Genomic DNA, 16,051 nt, shown 5'->3' on the forward strand with positions numbered 1-16,051 from the left:
AGATTTAAATTCATCTAGTTTTAGTAATGGTGAGACTCTGTGTCCAGTTCTGCGTTTCTCAGCATAAGAGAGACATGGAGCTTCTGGAGCAGGTCCAGTGTAAGGCAATGAGGATGATGGGAGTGCCGGGGCACCTCAACTTATGAGGAAAGGCTGAGGGAGCTGGTCCTGGTTAGCTTGAGAGGGATCTCATGACTGCCTGTGAGTATCTGGTGCCAAGAGGACAGAGCATCTCTTCTCAGTGATGCCAGGCAATAGGGTAAACGGCAAGAAGAAAAAAGTTGAACACAGAAAGTTCCACTTCAACATGTGGAAGAACTAATGCATTGTGCAGGTGATCAAGAACTCCAACAGGTTTCCCAGAGAGGCTGTGGAGTCCTCCTTCACTGGGAATATTCAAAATATGTCTGTACCTATTAATCCTACCTTATGTCCTCTAGATGACCACTAGAGCAGGGAGGTTGGGCCAGATGACATCCAGTGGTCCCCTTATAAGATTAACTATTCTGTAAGAGTCAGGACGGAAGCAGTGCTGCGGCAAGGGGCTGATGGGCTCTCCCTGCGCGCTTTGCAGGCTCGCACACCCTCGGGCGGCTTCTGAAAGGCGACAGAGGGCAGGAGCCGGCCGGCATCCCTCTGCAGGCCCCTCATCCTGGGCGGCTCTGCCCGGCTGCGGCACTGACCTTCATCTGTCTGCACGGCGAGCCGAGAGCGGCTCTGCCCGGCCGCGGCGCCGACCTCCATCCGCAACCCGAGCCGCGGGCGGGAGGGCGGGCGGGCGGTGCCGCCGCTATAAAGCCCGGGACGGGCGCTGCGGACCCGCCCTGCGGGGACCGCGCCGTCGGGGCCGCAGCCACCTACGCGGGCGGGCTGTGAAGGTGAGCTGAAATAACGAGAGGGGAAAAGCACAGCCAGAAAGCGAACAGGTGTTTGTTGTCGGTTTTGGGTTTTGGCTTTTTTTCTTTTTTTTTTTTCCCACTTTATCTGAGATTGATTAAGCATTTTCTTATCAATGTTGTTTTAGGCTTCATCAGATTCATGTGCAGCTTCTTGCTAGGGATTTTGTTGTTGTTGTTCTTTTTTTTTTTCTTTTAAACCGGTATATTTGATAGATTAGGAAGAGAAGCCTGGGGGAAACTAAGAGCATCAGTTCTTTACTGCCTCTAAATGCATCCTAGCATAACATGGCATAACAAGTACAGGTCTTATCATTGTACTTGTGACCATGTTATGGCTGTTCGTTTAGTTCTAAATAAACATAAGGTAATGAGGGAAATCATCTATTCTGAAATAGATTGTTTACAGTAACTTTTAAGTTGGTAATTTCAGGATTTATCATAAAAGACTACTAAAACAGGCTACTGCCCTAAGTTGCTTAGTAATACTGTGCACTGCTCTTAATATCTCACTACTAGTACTTATTTTTTCATGCTGTTACCTTTTTTTCTTTTTCTAGTCTTTCTATTTAGGTAGAATCATGTTTAGACCAAAATGTGATGAGTAATGGAAAAATCCACAGATATGAAGTCTTTAAATATTTACTAAATCAAAGTGTTTTGTTGGGGGGGGGCTTATTGCAGGTTCTAATGTGACTCTCTCATAAGCACACAATAAAAAGAACCATGAAGGACTATTCTGCAAATTCCACAGAACAGAACCTCTCCGATCCTGGTAAGAAGGAACACCACATGAGGTGGTGCTCCACAGATTTGAATCTAAAGAATGTTGTAAAGCTCTCCTGATTGCCATAGTGATTTTGTAGGTGATGAGTTTCCTATGAATGAGTGAATTGAAGCCACACCTATAAAATATTTTTTGTGTGAATCATTCCATCAAGTTCAACAAAATTGGTTTGCATTTGTAAAACTATTCAGGAGGGTCTTAGCCTGGGCATGAAAATTCTCCTGAGGTAAGCTGGAAGAACGTTATTGCTTTCAAATTGTTGTCTCAAACAGCCATTGTAGGCCAACTAACCTTAAAACAATAGGTAAAAATTCTATTCATTGTGAGTCAACAGCGAAAGTTAAGATAAACGTAAATTGGGAGTGGCTGGTATGGGGAGCACCTTGTCTCTTTTTGTTTTACAGGTGGCTCCCCACTGTGGTTACTCATCTGTTTCTTTATGTATGTTTTTATGTCTTATTTGATGCATTTAGAACTATAAGCTTCCTGGGTAGGATTATGCTTTCATCTAACTTTCTGGAGCTCCCAGCCAGTGCAAAGGAAGTGGGACATGTAACAACTACTGCAATTGAATAGTGAAGATGTTTATAGAGTCAAGGACATGATTCTTTAGTTAACTGCCACCTATTCTGTGTTACCTACAGCAATTATAACCTTCACTATAAGCAATTTTGTGAGGACTTCTAATTTGTATTGAGTTGTGCAGGTATTTGAAGGAAGAATTAACTTTTCTTTTAGTCTTTGATAATCTTATCAAAGACTTTCTTTTAGTCTTTGATAATCTTTCTGGATAAATACATTGTAATTATAAAAATGTTGTTTCCATCTCAGAAATGGACATGGAAGCTTTTTCTAGGAATAAAGATGAACTGAAGAGAAAGAACCTGGTGAATTTTTCTTGAAACTTCCTCCCAAGAACATGAGAAAAAATTAGTATTTAAATGCAAAAGAATCAGCAGTGAAAGACACAAGAAGGTAGTATGATAGATGGATTAGTATGCTAAGAAAGCCTTTTTATTTCACAGAATCTGGATACAAGGGGTGTGATGATCCTTCTTTCCAGCATGAAGAACATGTAGAACAAATTGACCGGTCAAAGCCCAAGAAGGAAATGTAGGTATTTTTTTAGCTTAAAGTTACCTGGGTGTTTGGGGATGTCAGAAGTGCAGGGGAAGGAGGAGAAGAGCTTAATATAGGTTTGCTAAAAAATTCCCTCATCTTAATTAGTCTTTTGTACTTTACTCTAGGAAGGAAGATGAGAAGCCAGAGAAACGAATGGTTGGCATTCTTGAGTTGGTTAGTGTCCTGTCTAATGATCTGCTTTATACTTTCTTTTCTTTATTTGACATTGTGAGTTTTTTATGAATGACAATCCATAGGCAACCAAAAATTGGAGAAGAAGCTTGAGGACTACTGATTCTACACCTGCTCTCTGAAAACCAGTGATTATGGTTTTGTGGCAGTTTTCTGTAAGACAGCTATTCCCAAACAAAATAGCTCTTGCATGTGGACTTGATTACTCTGAAACAAGAAAAGTTTTATTCTTCTGTGTTTGATTTCATATATGTTTACACTTTATGAGATGGTCAGGGCAGTCAGGAATAAAATGCTCTGATTTCAGATTAACCACATCCTGGGATATCTATAGCAGTTTAAATTCACACCCTTCCTCAAACAAAACAAAGCTTCAGGGGTAGACAAGTCTTAAGGTACAATCTATCTCTGCTAAAAACGTTTTCTACTGGTGGGTATAAGCCAGGTGCTGGTCAATAACTCACTTTTGTTTACATAGTAGAGGCATTATCTTAGTAAATATGTAACTCAATGGAACACAAAATACAATATATTCTACAAAGGTCATCATCACTTGCAAGCACGTAGTTTTTTTCCCAGACAAAGAATCTGTGTCCTGCCAGCGTTCTCTTAGCAGCCTGGGTACTAATTTAAAGATGTGTTGCACTACTACAAAGTTTACCTTCAACTGGAGTGCTGCTACTTAGAATATGTGGATGGAGCATGTTCTGCAAGTCTGCTGTACTGTAGCAAATGCATGAACTGTCAGGTGTAATGTCACTTTTCTCTCTCTTTTTTTTTTTTCTTTCTAATGCTTACATAGTTTCGCTATGCTGATGGGGTGGATGTCCTGTTGATGATAGTTGGTTTGGTTGCAGCGGCTGCAAATGGTACTGGAATGCCACTTATGATCATTATCTTTGGAGAGATGACAAACAGCTTTGTGCTAAGTGGCGTGCAATCCAATGGTAAAAAGTTTAAATTAAATTTCTCTACATATTGGCTGTGCTTTGCTACTGAGTCTAAGATTCTTCTTTCCCCCCAGAATATACACTGACTCTACATATCTAAGGAAGCATATTATGAGCAACACTCATCCTGCTGGAAATAACCCAGGCATTTCAACCCATCTTTAATGACTACACCAGGACAAAACCAAAGCATTGGATGCGCACTTTATGAATGTACTTTGACTTTGTTAAGATAGTAGGGAGTACAATCAACCTCAGTTATCACTAGTTGCTTAAAAATAAATGTGTATTTGCCAAATAATTTTGTATTTAAGTTTGTATTGCAAGACTTCACTTGCAAAATACAAAACATACCCAAACTTGATGACCCCATATTGTCATGAATCAGTTCCTCTATATAGCACTTCCACAAATATTCCTGCTTTTTATTTCCTTTTCACAGATACTTCAGTAAACAGTTCCAGCTGCCCATCAGATCCAGGTGTGGATATAGAAGGTGAAATGACAAAGTAAGGGTCTGTAGTTATCCTGTTAATAATATATTAGATGGTTTTCTTTTACTGTGTTATCTATTTGAGAAGAAGCCATGTTTGCCTTCCCAATAATGCACCACAAGCTCCAGTATTTACTTTGGTGTGATTAATGAAGACTAGTTGCTGCTCTGTGTGTCTAACTTCTCTCATGAGCTACAGTGGGATCACATGGGCTTTTATTCCCTTATCCCAGGTTTGCTTACTACTACGTGGGAATTGGCTTTGCTGTGTTGATCCTGAGCATCGTCCAAGTGTGGACATTTTTGGTTACTGCTACAAGGCAAACTGCAAGGATCCGGCAGAAGTTCTTCTTTGCAGTGCTTCATCAAGAGATGGCTTGGTTTGATACTACCCAGATAGGAGCACTGAACACCAGACTGACAGAGTGAGGCCTCTGTTTTGGTTTTTGCACACGTACACACACCCTCAAGTATGGCACTTAAAAGTAAACTGACATTTATCTCAGGAGAATAGCCTATAGAGAGTTTAAAAAAACAAAAACAAAACAAAAAAAAATCTAACAAACCTAAAGCGTGACATATTACAACTCAAAGTGAGAAATTCATTATCCTTTTCAGCTTCCTTTGTGCTGTTTGTGATATGTGCAGTGGAAGGGGTTTTTTCATGAAATGCCTGACACTGGCTTTCTGAAGTCCATGAAGTACATGTTCAGCCACTGCTAAACAAACAGTTCTGCTGTCTCCACCTAGTTTATACACACCAAAAGCTGACACTTAATTGAATGGAAAGGAGCCTGGACTTCAGTGTCAGTACTTGTACAAGTACGGCTTGTACTTGTATTTCAGGCAGTATTCAATCTAGCCAGTTAAAGTCCTTGGAGTTGTTCCATAAACTTAAACAGATTTAGGAGTGAGGACTGTAATGCCCTTGTGCTATGGGATTATATGTGTAAACACTACTTCTTTTTTTTTAATACTTTTTTTTCTGGATTTTATAGTAGCTTTGGACACAGATCTGTCCTGAAAAGTGTATGAAAAGCTTAAATGAAACCACTCTCAACTCTAACATCTGTGGGTTCTGGGAAGAGAAAATAAGGAGGGAAATTTGTAAGAAAAATTGAGGTTATTCCAAATAATGGTATGATGGAGTGGAGGTAGCTCTTCATCTGAGTCAGTAGCCAAAATTGCAAACATAAAATGCGTCAGAGAGCTGAGCAGAAAAAATCATTTAGAGATGGTCAAGTTGGATGAAGAGGCTGCTTGATTATTTACTTATATTGCTCCATTTGGATGCCAGATGAGGAAACTAGGTCATTGGTGACCTAGTGGCATGGCACAGATACAGCAGAGAATGTTGAGAATACAGAAAATTAATCTTTAAAAACAGGATGTTTCTGCTGTGTTTTGGCTACAGAAGAGCCTAATGGTACAGTTGAGTAGCTGTGGTCAGAAAAATTTCTTTTTCCAGTTAGGAAATGGCAAAGCTCCTGACATGAGGCCACACGGCAAGAAAAGGGGGAGGGCGTCAAAATGAGAGTCACTCTATACTAACAATTTTTTTTATTATTGTTATTTAAAGTGACATCAACACCATCCGTGAAGGCATCGGAGACAAGATCAGTATATTTCTGCAGTTTTTTTCCACGTTTGTGTCAGGGCTCATTATAGGATTCATCTACGGGTGGAAGCTGACTCTGGTGGTTATGTCAGTCAGCCCACTTCTTGCTGCATCAGCAGCGGTTTGGTCAACTGTAAGTGTGTGGGGATTTTTGAACAAAGAAACCAGAAAAACCATAAAATTCTTATGCACAGAAAAGGGGCAGAGAATGGGAGAAATCTAATGTGTTTTTTAAGTTGGGAGGTTGGCTCCTCTCTTACTTTGATTTCTACTCTTCCTCTAGCCTTTCTCTGGGTTCCCAAGCACACTCCTGTAAGTTGTGTTCCTTCTGTCTGCATATCCTGTCCTCATGCCATGTTGCATGAGGGTAATCTCCATCAGAGCATCTTTCTGGCACAGCAATTTCCTCATGGCAAGCACTGGGGAAGCCCTCACTTTTCCCTCCTAGTGCAAATACCTTTCAGCCTCTTTCCATCTGCACATACATGTACCACATCTCTTGCAAATAATTTACCAAGTTTCATGCTATGTACAGAATAAATCTATACAGCTATGCAGATACATACAGCTGCTGAAAACTGAAGTGATATAAATCCGTGAAATGGCTGGAGAGGTTTCCCTTTCAGATAGGAAAACTTTCCCCTTATGCACTATTGGCCACATTAATGTGTACAGCTTATACTCCTGCATGTCTATTTATATGATTTTATGGGGTTTTCCTACCTGAAGCATTACAAGTAAGCTAAGAAAAAGAATATTCGAGGCTATAATGTGATTTTCTTGCTTACTTCAATATCAGCTGGTGTTCTAGAAAGAGCACTCCCTGCTTCACTCTTCCCAGTGTAGTTTGTAGGCTTGGGAGGAAAGAAGATCAGTCAGGAAGCTCACCTGATGTTTGCGTAGCCTTTGATTGTAATGAGGAGACAATGATAAATTGAACTCTATTTGAGGGAAATTCAGTACATGGGGAGGAGCTGACCCCCACATGGCTGAGTCTGGTCTTGTGCACCTTGTGGGATTGTTGTTATTCACCAAGACAGTGTGTGTATTCTTTCAGTAGGCTGCAATAACAGCTGTTTTCCAACTTTTCAGCTCCTGGCATCCCTTACTGCTAAAGAGCTCTCTGCTTATGCCAAAGCAGGAGCTGTGGCAGAAGAAATTTTGACAGCAATCAGGACTGTTGTGGCTTTCAATGGACAGCAAAAGGCATTAGAGAAGTAAGTTTTAAAATTAATAACTATTTTTAAAATATGGCAAGGACATTTAGTTGTGAATTTGTTTTGTGGGGATTTTTTTTTGGGGGGCAGAGGGAAGAGATTCTCCTTTGTGTCATTTTGTCTTTCTATAAGTGAACAAATAATCTGAAAATGAAGGTGTGCAAATAGACCTAGTCAGTGAATACAGACTACTTGGTGTTGTCACTGCAGCAGAGATGAAAATTTCTCCTTTGATTGAGATCTGGAGTTGAACTGCATGTGAAAGTGGTGGGAAGGTTACCTTTACCCATGAGTCAGATGCAGCAAAGCATGCAATAAGTTGCTTATCTTCTAGAGCATTTGTGCTACTGCTCTGATCTTTGATTGCTGAGCTTATTTTGTAGCTACACTGGATAACAGCCTTGGGTAAAAATACATTACTGCCTTTTACAATGATTTGCAGCTTTAATGATTTGCAAACGACATGTGTAGCTGCCCAGTGTTGGCCGTAGTCATACATACAAGGTGAAATGATTGTTGCTGGCCACAAACTTTTTGACATGCATATCAGATGCATATCAACAAGCATAAGCAATAAATTTTTTATATAAACGCCAGGCATCACTGATTCCATGCAGCTGGGAAAGGAAAAGCAGATGACCTGATCGATATGCCCCATGAAACTCTTCTATCTTTTCAACTCATGTTTGCCTTCGTCTTGTGCAGAATTTTTAAGGTGGTGTCAACCCTAGCTTAGGCTCCTATGGCCTGCTCCTGTATTTGCTTCCAGGGACTGAGCTCTGACTCTCTTATAGCCCTGTCTTCTTCTTACTGGAATTTGTTTTTAACATTAACAGTATTTGGACTGTTCCTGTTTGCACAGTAAAGGCAAAAAAAGCCCTAGGATGACCCAGATAAGTTGCCCCCTGCCCTTCTCCCCATATTCTGCAATTACCAGTGTCTGAAAATTAAATGACAGGACCTGTCAATATTAATTCAAAATACTTTGTCTAAAGACAAAATAACTGATACCTGAGTCAAGTAAGGCCTTTCCTTTTTATGATTGACCAGTCAGCCTCTTCTACAGTTCTACTTCCATTTATACTAAAAAGCCCAAACAAACATAGTGGCTCCCCTAGGAATATCTTCTACTAGGGACAAGCTCCTACCAGGGAGTGCATTTTTCAGATAGTGGATTGTGACTCCTACACAGCTCTTGAATGCTGACCTCAGAGTTAGGAAAAGCATCCTTTCACTGCACAGAGCTTCCACTGACAGCAAAAGGTTACTCTTGCAAGGGATCTTCAGTCACCTTCAGTTTCTGGCAGTGGCTTGGCTTTTCCTCAGTATTTGAGTGATCACCTGTATTTATCACACTACTTAAATGCAGTACCCATTTCCCTGGAAGAACTATGATGCTGCTGACTCAAACTTAGGGCCTGGTTTTAAGAGCACAATCAAGTCAAAACATTTCAATATGTTTGACTAAAAAATACAGCACTGGTAGCATCTTAGAAATTTACATGAACAAAATGAATGCAGTTTTTTTTAAGATTGCTTCCCAGCTGAATGAATTGCATGTTTTCCTATAATGGGGTTGTACTTTATTGAAAATATGTACCAGGAAAAGAGTGCAAGCTACTGACCATGTTGATTATGGGTAGAAAGTTACACTATTCCTAGGCTACAGTTTGCATAAAGAGCTTGAGTAAATGAAAGCTATTTGTTGAAAACTATGGAATTAATTTGAACCATCCTTGGAAAAAATAATTCTCTAGTTGAACTTGTTAGTCTCTACACTGATCTTCTGTGTCCACTGGTTATATATGTTAATCAGTAAACTGACCTAAGGAAAAATACTTGACATCCCAAAATGGCCAGTAAGAGAACAAGTTCCCATTTGGAGGGAGCTCTCATTTTTCTCCTTCTCTATTGCCTGGGGTTTTTGGAGGATTTGCTTTTTATTTTGCTTGTTTTAAATGTGGACAACTAACTTTTATCTTTCTGATGAACACTGCTGCTAAAACCTTTTAAAGGTTTCCTTTCAGGATTAATGGAAACAATGAGTTCAAGAGTGCTATTGCATTTTCCATTATGTCAATATTTTTGGCATATGTCAGAGCAAATTTATTCAAATTAATTACTTCCCTAATAGTCCTCTATTAAAAAAAAACACCACACCAAAAAAAAAAAAAAACCCAAAACAAAAAAACCCCACCCTGTATTCTCTTTGGGATTTTAATTGTTTTTCCTACATAAATCCTGTTAATTAAGAACAGGGCACTGGAAAGTATTCACCAGAATGGCATGTGGTACCTGTCAAATTAATGGGTTTTTTACTCACTTTCAGATATGATGCTAACTTAGAGATGGCTAAACGTGTTGGAATGAAAAAATCCATTACCACTAACACATGCCTAGGTCTTTCACAATTTTTTATCTTTGGATCCTATGCCCTTGCATTTTGGTACGGGACCAAGCTCACTGCTGAGGATCCACATTATGACATTGGCCGTGTGTTAATTGTAAGTACAGCAATGCAGCTTTGAAAAATGCTCTCTATCTTCAGGGAAAGTTATATAAGTGATGTCTTTGTTTTCTGCCACATGCTTGCTAAATTAGCTCTTAGAGGCTCACTTAGTATAAAACAACTGAATGGTATTCATCTTGCCTAACTTTCAATAAAACAAGTTTGATTGTCTTGGACTCTGTTTGTAAGGTGGGATGAATAACCTAGAGCTGGTGTTTAAGTCTTTCTAGTGCCCATGTAGGCATTAATGTAATCATTAATTGCAATGCTCCTCTCTGTCTCCCACAGGTGTTCTTCTCTGTGCTTGTCGGAGCTTTCTCCCTGGGCCAGGCAGCTCCTAACCTGGAGAGTGTGGCCAATGCACGTGGGGCTGCCTATGAAGTATATAAGATTATCAATAAGGTAAACATCTAACTGTATAGAATAGAAGCCTTTCAACCAACTTAGCTCCACTTCTTCTCCTTTTTATTTTTTTTCCCTTGAGAAATGGAACAAAAGCACTCTAAAGCCCCAAATCATCAACTCTATAGATGTTTGCTACAGAAACCCATAATATTTTCATTGATCTAAAAAAACCCAGCCTCTTTGTTACAGTGAAAGCTGGAAAACCTGGCATGTGTGTCTGAGATATCTGGTTGAGGTTTTTCTCTAATATTAGACTTTCAGCACCAGAGGGAAAGTAGTATGGCACTATTCTAATTTTTAAAAATGCATGTATGCACAAATTCAGCTGAGATGGGGTTTACTGGGGAGGGGGAATTGGTGAAGAGGGGATTAGTATCACTATTGAAAGTTATAACAATAATAATCTGTAATGCTGATGTTGCTGTAAAAAAGGTTTTCCATATCATTATCTTGACTTTGCTGTGCTATGCAGCAATTGCATATCTGTGTTTATAAAATATTTTAAAGTAGGAATCAAAAGTTCATGGAGAAACGGCTACATCATTCTTTTTGATGTGAGTATAAAACCCTCCTATACAGATTACTGAGGATCATGTTTTGGTTGCAAGAGAATGCATCTAAGTTCTGCAATTATAGTTTTTCTGCTATGGATTTTGTTGCTTTTGAAATGCACTATATTTGTCAAGTAAAATTTACAATCTGATGTTCCCCCATATTCAGCATTCTGCAGGTAAAATGCAGCAGTTCTGCAACGACGTACTGCAGTGCAAACCAGCATCTGAGAAAGTAAAGACCAATGCATGTAGCAGAAATAACAGTTCCAAAAGTGAAATAACCACCAATATATTTTACAAACCTCTTTCCAGAAACGGCTCATAGATAGCAGTTCTAAGGAAGGCTACAAGCCAGACAAACTCGTAGGAGAAATTGAATTCAGAAATATCCATTTCAGTTACCCTTCCAGACCTGATGTTAAAGTAAGTGTTCTGTTTCTTATACTGAACTTATTCAACTTGTGTCCATGTTGTTTGGCTAATTTTGTTCTTGAATGCGAAATGCATTCCTCTTTTGGGGGATGTGGCATAATTTTCCCCCCAGTGATGCACAAAGACAAAGCTCTAGATCTACTGTCATTGTGTATCTCATTCTCTTCTGCAGGACAAATCTGATATGTGTTGCCCCTAGTCTGAATTTCTATGAAAAAGAGTTTTGATAAATCAAATAAGATTATTCAAAATCTTGCATTAAGGCTTCTAGACTTTAAGCAGTTAAACCAGAAAATTATTTTTTTCCAGTTTCTTGGCTCTTTGGAGTTACGACATCCTGTGTGAAAAATTATCAGAGAATGACTTTCAATACATTGATAGTGTATTTTTGTGAACATATCATCCTAAATGCACATTTGGCAGTCAAACATTGTTTTGGGAATATGTTAAAACTGCTGTTCAAGAAACTGTTCAAGAAACTGTGCCTGCTCTTTGCTAGTTCAGTTTCCATTAGTGACCTGTGTCCATCATGTCATGGTGATTACTTTTGTGGTGACACTCTTGGTTTGACCTCTCTGCTTACAGTATTTGCTTACAATCTTTTAAACACCTTGATGAAAGTGAAAGAGAAAGAACAGCAGCAAATTCCTTTCTTCCTCGGTGAAGAACAAGGTGGAAATAGAGATTTCAAATGTCAACAATTAAAAACTTGACATGCTAATTTAGTGGTGAACATGGGAATGTTTATACCTCTCTGGCTATTTTTTCAGGTGGCTGTTCCCAACTCAGTCATCTGAGGTCTGTCCCATTGTGCATCAAATCTGTTTCCAGGACACTGGGATATCTGGAGGGCAGATTCAGAGCGGGGCCTTCTCCTTAACTGGATTTTGTACAATGCATCTTCTATCCTTCTTGGCTCAGAAATCAGAAGGCACAGAGCAGAGTCCTCATCCTTCTTCCTAAAAATCCTATTCAGGCTGCTGAGCTATGTTGTGGGTCAACACACCAAATGGGAGGGAAATAAGAAATATTTCTCATCCTTGCCAAATCTGAGTTAACAGCTCTCCCTACTAAGAACATCAATGTTATTTAGTAGAGCCAAAGGAGTCAGCAAAGCTGTGTAGAAGTTACCCCTAATCTCTCAAGCAGTTGATGCAACACATAATCTTCCCTGTCCAGGTTAAACCAAATCAAAGAGATCTAAGGAGTACAGTTTCTATTAGTTTAATCTTGGCAATACCTTGCCTGATGAAAGAGAGTTAGAACTAGCCTAGTGTGTGGTAGTAATTAGTTGCATCTGGAAATGTTGTGGTATCTAGAATAAAGTTCATTCTTGATAATGCAGGCACCAGGATATCAGCTTCCTGGAGATGTAAAACTGGGTGGATGTAATACAGGGAGAGGAGAGGAATATTGCAACTATTTTAATCTCTCATTGCAAAAACATGTGTAGGCAAACTTATAAATCAGCCTGGTATAAACAAAAAGAGTTCCCATAGCAGCCAAATATTTTGGCAACTACACAGCATTACTTGTAATGACATGGGCATCTTTTGAGGTAAAATGTTCTCTAAATGTGAAAATAGCAAAAATTATATCATTAACTGCAGCTACTCTCCACATTGCTGAGGTTGTTAAAAATAAGGAATGGGACTTATTAAGGGCTTCCCAGCAATTACTTTGTCAAAACAGCCATTTATATTTTAAAAATAGAAGAAAGCAGGCTTGGTTTTCAGTGATACCTTTTAGCACCTGAAAATAATTTTCTGTGAGATTCATAATTATTACACTCTGGAAAATGGAGGACAGCAGGATAATTTAAAAACCTAAGCCTGCTACTAGATCACACAAATTGGAGAAAATTAGCTATGAAGTTCAGAGTAAAATGGTTGTGTCTATATTAGTTTGACTGTGCTGGGGAATTTTCCCAGGCAATGGAATGCAATAGTCTATGCAAGGGAACTCTTGAAATGTTTCTTGGCATGAACTTGGCCTGTTCCAATTATCAATCTTCTCAAAAAATTCCCAGGCTTGTTTTGGTAGCCAGAAGGATCTAGGGGCCGTTCCCAAAAGGCAGGTTGCAAGCAGCTATCCTCTTTCAAAGGCTAATACATTTTACAAGCATAGGTGAAGACTTTTTCCTATCAGTGCTCCAGGATATTCCCAGGTACATTATATTATTGTTGTCAATTATACAATTATATTATTAATGTTACCATACCTTTAAACTATGGCCCTCACTACTGCCTTGATAGAAACAGCTACACTTACCTTGACAGACTGTTCTCTATTCAAACTTGTTAAACTAAGATATATATCTATTTTTTTTATTTATTTGCAGATCCTCAAAGGTCTAAACTTGAAAGTTCAAACTGGGAAGACCATTGCTTTAGTTGGTGCCAGTGGCTGTGGAAAAAGCACTACTGTTCAGTTGCTGCAGAGATTCTATGATCCTGACCAGGGAGAAGTGAGTGTCTGCAAAGGAATTGTAAAAACTCAGAACTATTAGGACATGCATGAATTTCCCATATTGACTGAACCTTGTTTTCTAATTTGACTGAATTACACCATATATCTGTATAGTTCATATTTCCACAATTTACATTTCAAATGAACTATCTTCTCTTGTTAGCTTGAGTTCATTATTCTCCTCCTTCTTACAGTACTACATCACAAATAGCAAATGCCACAAGTTTTGGAGTAGACTTGTAAAATCTGAATTTAAATTAATTATCAACTGTTCATTTTTAAAATTCCCTAAACATTTTTAGGCAAAGCATAATCCAAAAGAGTCCTGCTGTATTTTGCTTCCTTTTCATTGAATGTAAGCTAAAACCTGGAGAGAGTTTTCCTATTTTAAATGGTTGATTTCTTGGCCTGCTTTTCACTATCTGCTAGCCCACAGAAGTTTCCATCATTAAGCATTGTATGTGTTTTACCACTAAACACTAAATCCAGTTGTTAAATGGTAAATATGTCCCACATGAAATTTCCAAAGGAAAAAAATGAGGTAAATGAAACAATGTATTTTTAAGAAAATTTGATATTTGAAGGATGCTACTTAATAGTTACCACTGCTAGTTGAAAGTAGGTAAACATTTCAAATATGAAAAATTGAACTATCAGTATTTAAGGTATCAAGGCAGCTGTTTTCAGTACAGCTCTTTCTTAAACTTAGTTTTCCTGTGGCTGTTCATTCCTGCCCCCATGCCTCATTTTGCTGTGTCAATGCCAATGTTCATAGTACCACACTGCAAATTACCTAGGTTAAAAATAACTTTCCCTTTCCTTTTAGTCATTTGAACTCTCTTTGATCTGGTGTTATGCACAGCCACAGAGATGATTGTGTAGCCGCAACTATGAGGACATCAAACTGGCATACTGGCATAGGGGCACGAGAATCATGTAAAAAGTGTGCAAGGAAGCTGTGAAATTCTTAAGCCAACTCAGACGTGATGGTTATTGGGGGATAACAAACAGGGGGGAAAAAGCCCCTGATGTCTTCTCTGTTTATGCCACTCATCATAATTTTCCATCTTGTGCAACAAATGGAAAAACTGCAATTGTAGCTTCTCCCCCAACATAGCTCTCTATTAAAGACATTTTTTTTTTCTTGACCTTGTGGCTGATACTTCATTCAAGTAAGAGTAATTAATTGCTTTATTATGAACAGAGTGAATTTCCTTGATTTCTTTGACATTCTTTTCCTCTCAGATTACCTTAGATGGTCGGGATATTCGGACCCTTAATATAAAGTGGCTACGAGAAAATATTGGCATTGTGAGCCAAGAGCCTGTTTTGTTTGCAACCACAATAGCTGAGAACATTCGCTATGGCAGAGAAGACATTTCTGATGCTGAAATTGAGCAAGCAGCCAAGGAAGCCAATGCTTTTGACTTTATATCTAGACTGCCTGATGTAAGTTCCTGAACTCACTTTGAGTGTAAGAACGAAAGGTCTGTTTAGGCTGGTGTCCTGTTTCTGAGAGGCAGAGCATGGGAATCAAAGTTATATTACAACTTCTCAAAATACACTTATTGCCTCAAGCAGCTTTCAGTTTAGAGAGTTTTTCTACTAGAGATTGTGTATTTGGTTGCTCTCAAAGGACTTGTACTGGAGTCTGGGAAAAAATGTCAGTGCCTTAACTCAGGAGAAAGGAAGCTTCACAGCTGTATTGCCATCCCTACCCATCCCGTGAGGCATAGAAGAGTTGGTTTTTAAAAAGAAGAACCAGATACCAGAGCCCTTTGTCAGGAGCTGTCTGTACATTCACAGGAAATAGCAGGGAGTGGGTGGAGGTAAATAAATATGACCTGAAGTAAATAATTATGCCCTTTTAGCAGCTACAAAATTCTTCCTCTGCCTGAGATTCACAGCTTTGAGCCATCTCTTAGCAGTAGGTGCCTTACTCCTTTCAGGATGAGACTGAGAACCAAGGTCAAGAATTCTAAACACATCCTCATAAATGGCTAATATATCTTTGTCTTTGCTCCTGAAATTAAAAAACATGGGAAAAGTGCCCACCTGGAATTTGATTTCAAATCCTTTTACTACTTTAGAGAGGTTGGCCCCATCTCCCAAGCATGTGCCATTTCAAACATATTAATCTGTTCCAAGGTTTCTTGTTCTCAGGAAGAGAGATTTGTTCATATTTACTCTTAAATAGCTATGTAATAAAAAAACTAGAGTGGACTTTGAGACTTATGACTTTGCAGTAAGTGATATGGTCAGTAGGAACTAAGCCAAAGCTCCAAGGAGGAGGCACACTATTGACATGTCCCTATAATTCCAACCCTTTTGGAAAGGTAGGCAATCCTCAGAAAATATAGAGATCCCTTTTACAGGCTTGCTTTGAGAAATCTCAGGGTTTGGAGCA

The 16,051-nt window shown here is 39.0% G+C and overlaps 1 protein-coding gene across 4 annotated transcripts in view; it reads left to right on the plus strand.

Moving 5' to 3' along the window:
* The first annotated feature begins 599 nt into the window (after positions 1–599).
* ABCB5 (ATP binding cassette subfamily B member 5) overlaps positions 600–16,051 on the plus strand; it is a 34,449-nt gene continuing 18,997 nt past the window's right edge. For 3 of the 4 annotated variants that reach the window (XM_071429157.1, XM_071429159.1, XM_071429160.1), the window contains exons 1-14: positions 600–878; positions 1,581–1,671; positions 2,709–2,796; positions 2,931–2,979; positions 3,800–3,944; positions 4,390–4,456; positions 4,674–4,865; positions 6,020–6,191; positions 7,151–7,275; positions 9,605–9,779; positions 10,073–10,186; positions 11,056–11,166; positions 13,517–13,642; positions 14,890–15,093. In XM_071429157.1, the coding sequence (XP_071285258.1) occupies positions 1,623–1,671; positions 2,709–2,796; positions 2,931–2,979; positions 3,800–3,944; positions 4,390–4,456; positions 4,674–4,865; positions 6,020–6,191; positions 7,151–7,275; positions 9,605–9,779; positions 10,073–10,186; positions 11,056–11,166; positions 13,517–13,642; positions 14,890–15,093 (1,617 nt within the window). In that variant the 5' untranslated portion in view covers positions 600–878; positions 1,581–1,622. Of the gene's footprint in view, positions 879–1,580; positions 1,672–2,708; positions 2,797–2,930; positions 2,980–3,799; positions 3,945–4,389; positions 4,457–4,673; positions 4,866–6,019; positions 6,192–7,150; positions 7,276–9,604; positions 9,780–10,072; positions 10,187–11,055; positions 11,167–13,516; positions 13,643–14,889; positions 15,094–16,051 lie in introns of those variants that run through there. The other variant, XM_071429158.1, reaches the window with a different exon arrangement.

Source organism: Agelaius tricolor, unplaced genomic scaffold, assembly GCF_023055355.1.
Source record: "Agelaius tricolor isolate 1412-34295 unplaced genomic scaffold, bAgeTri1.0.p SCAF_6, whole genome shotgun sequence".
Lineage (NCBI taxonomy): Eukaryota > Metazoa > Chordata > Aves > Passeriformes > Icteridae > Agelaius > Agelaius tricolor.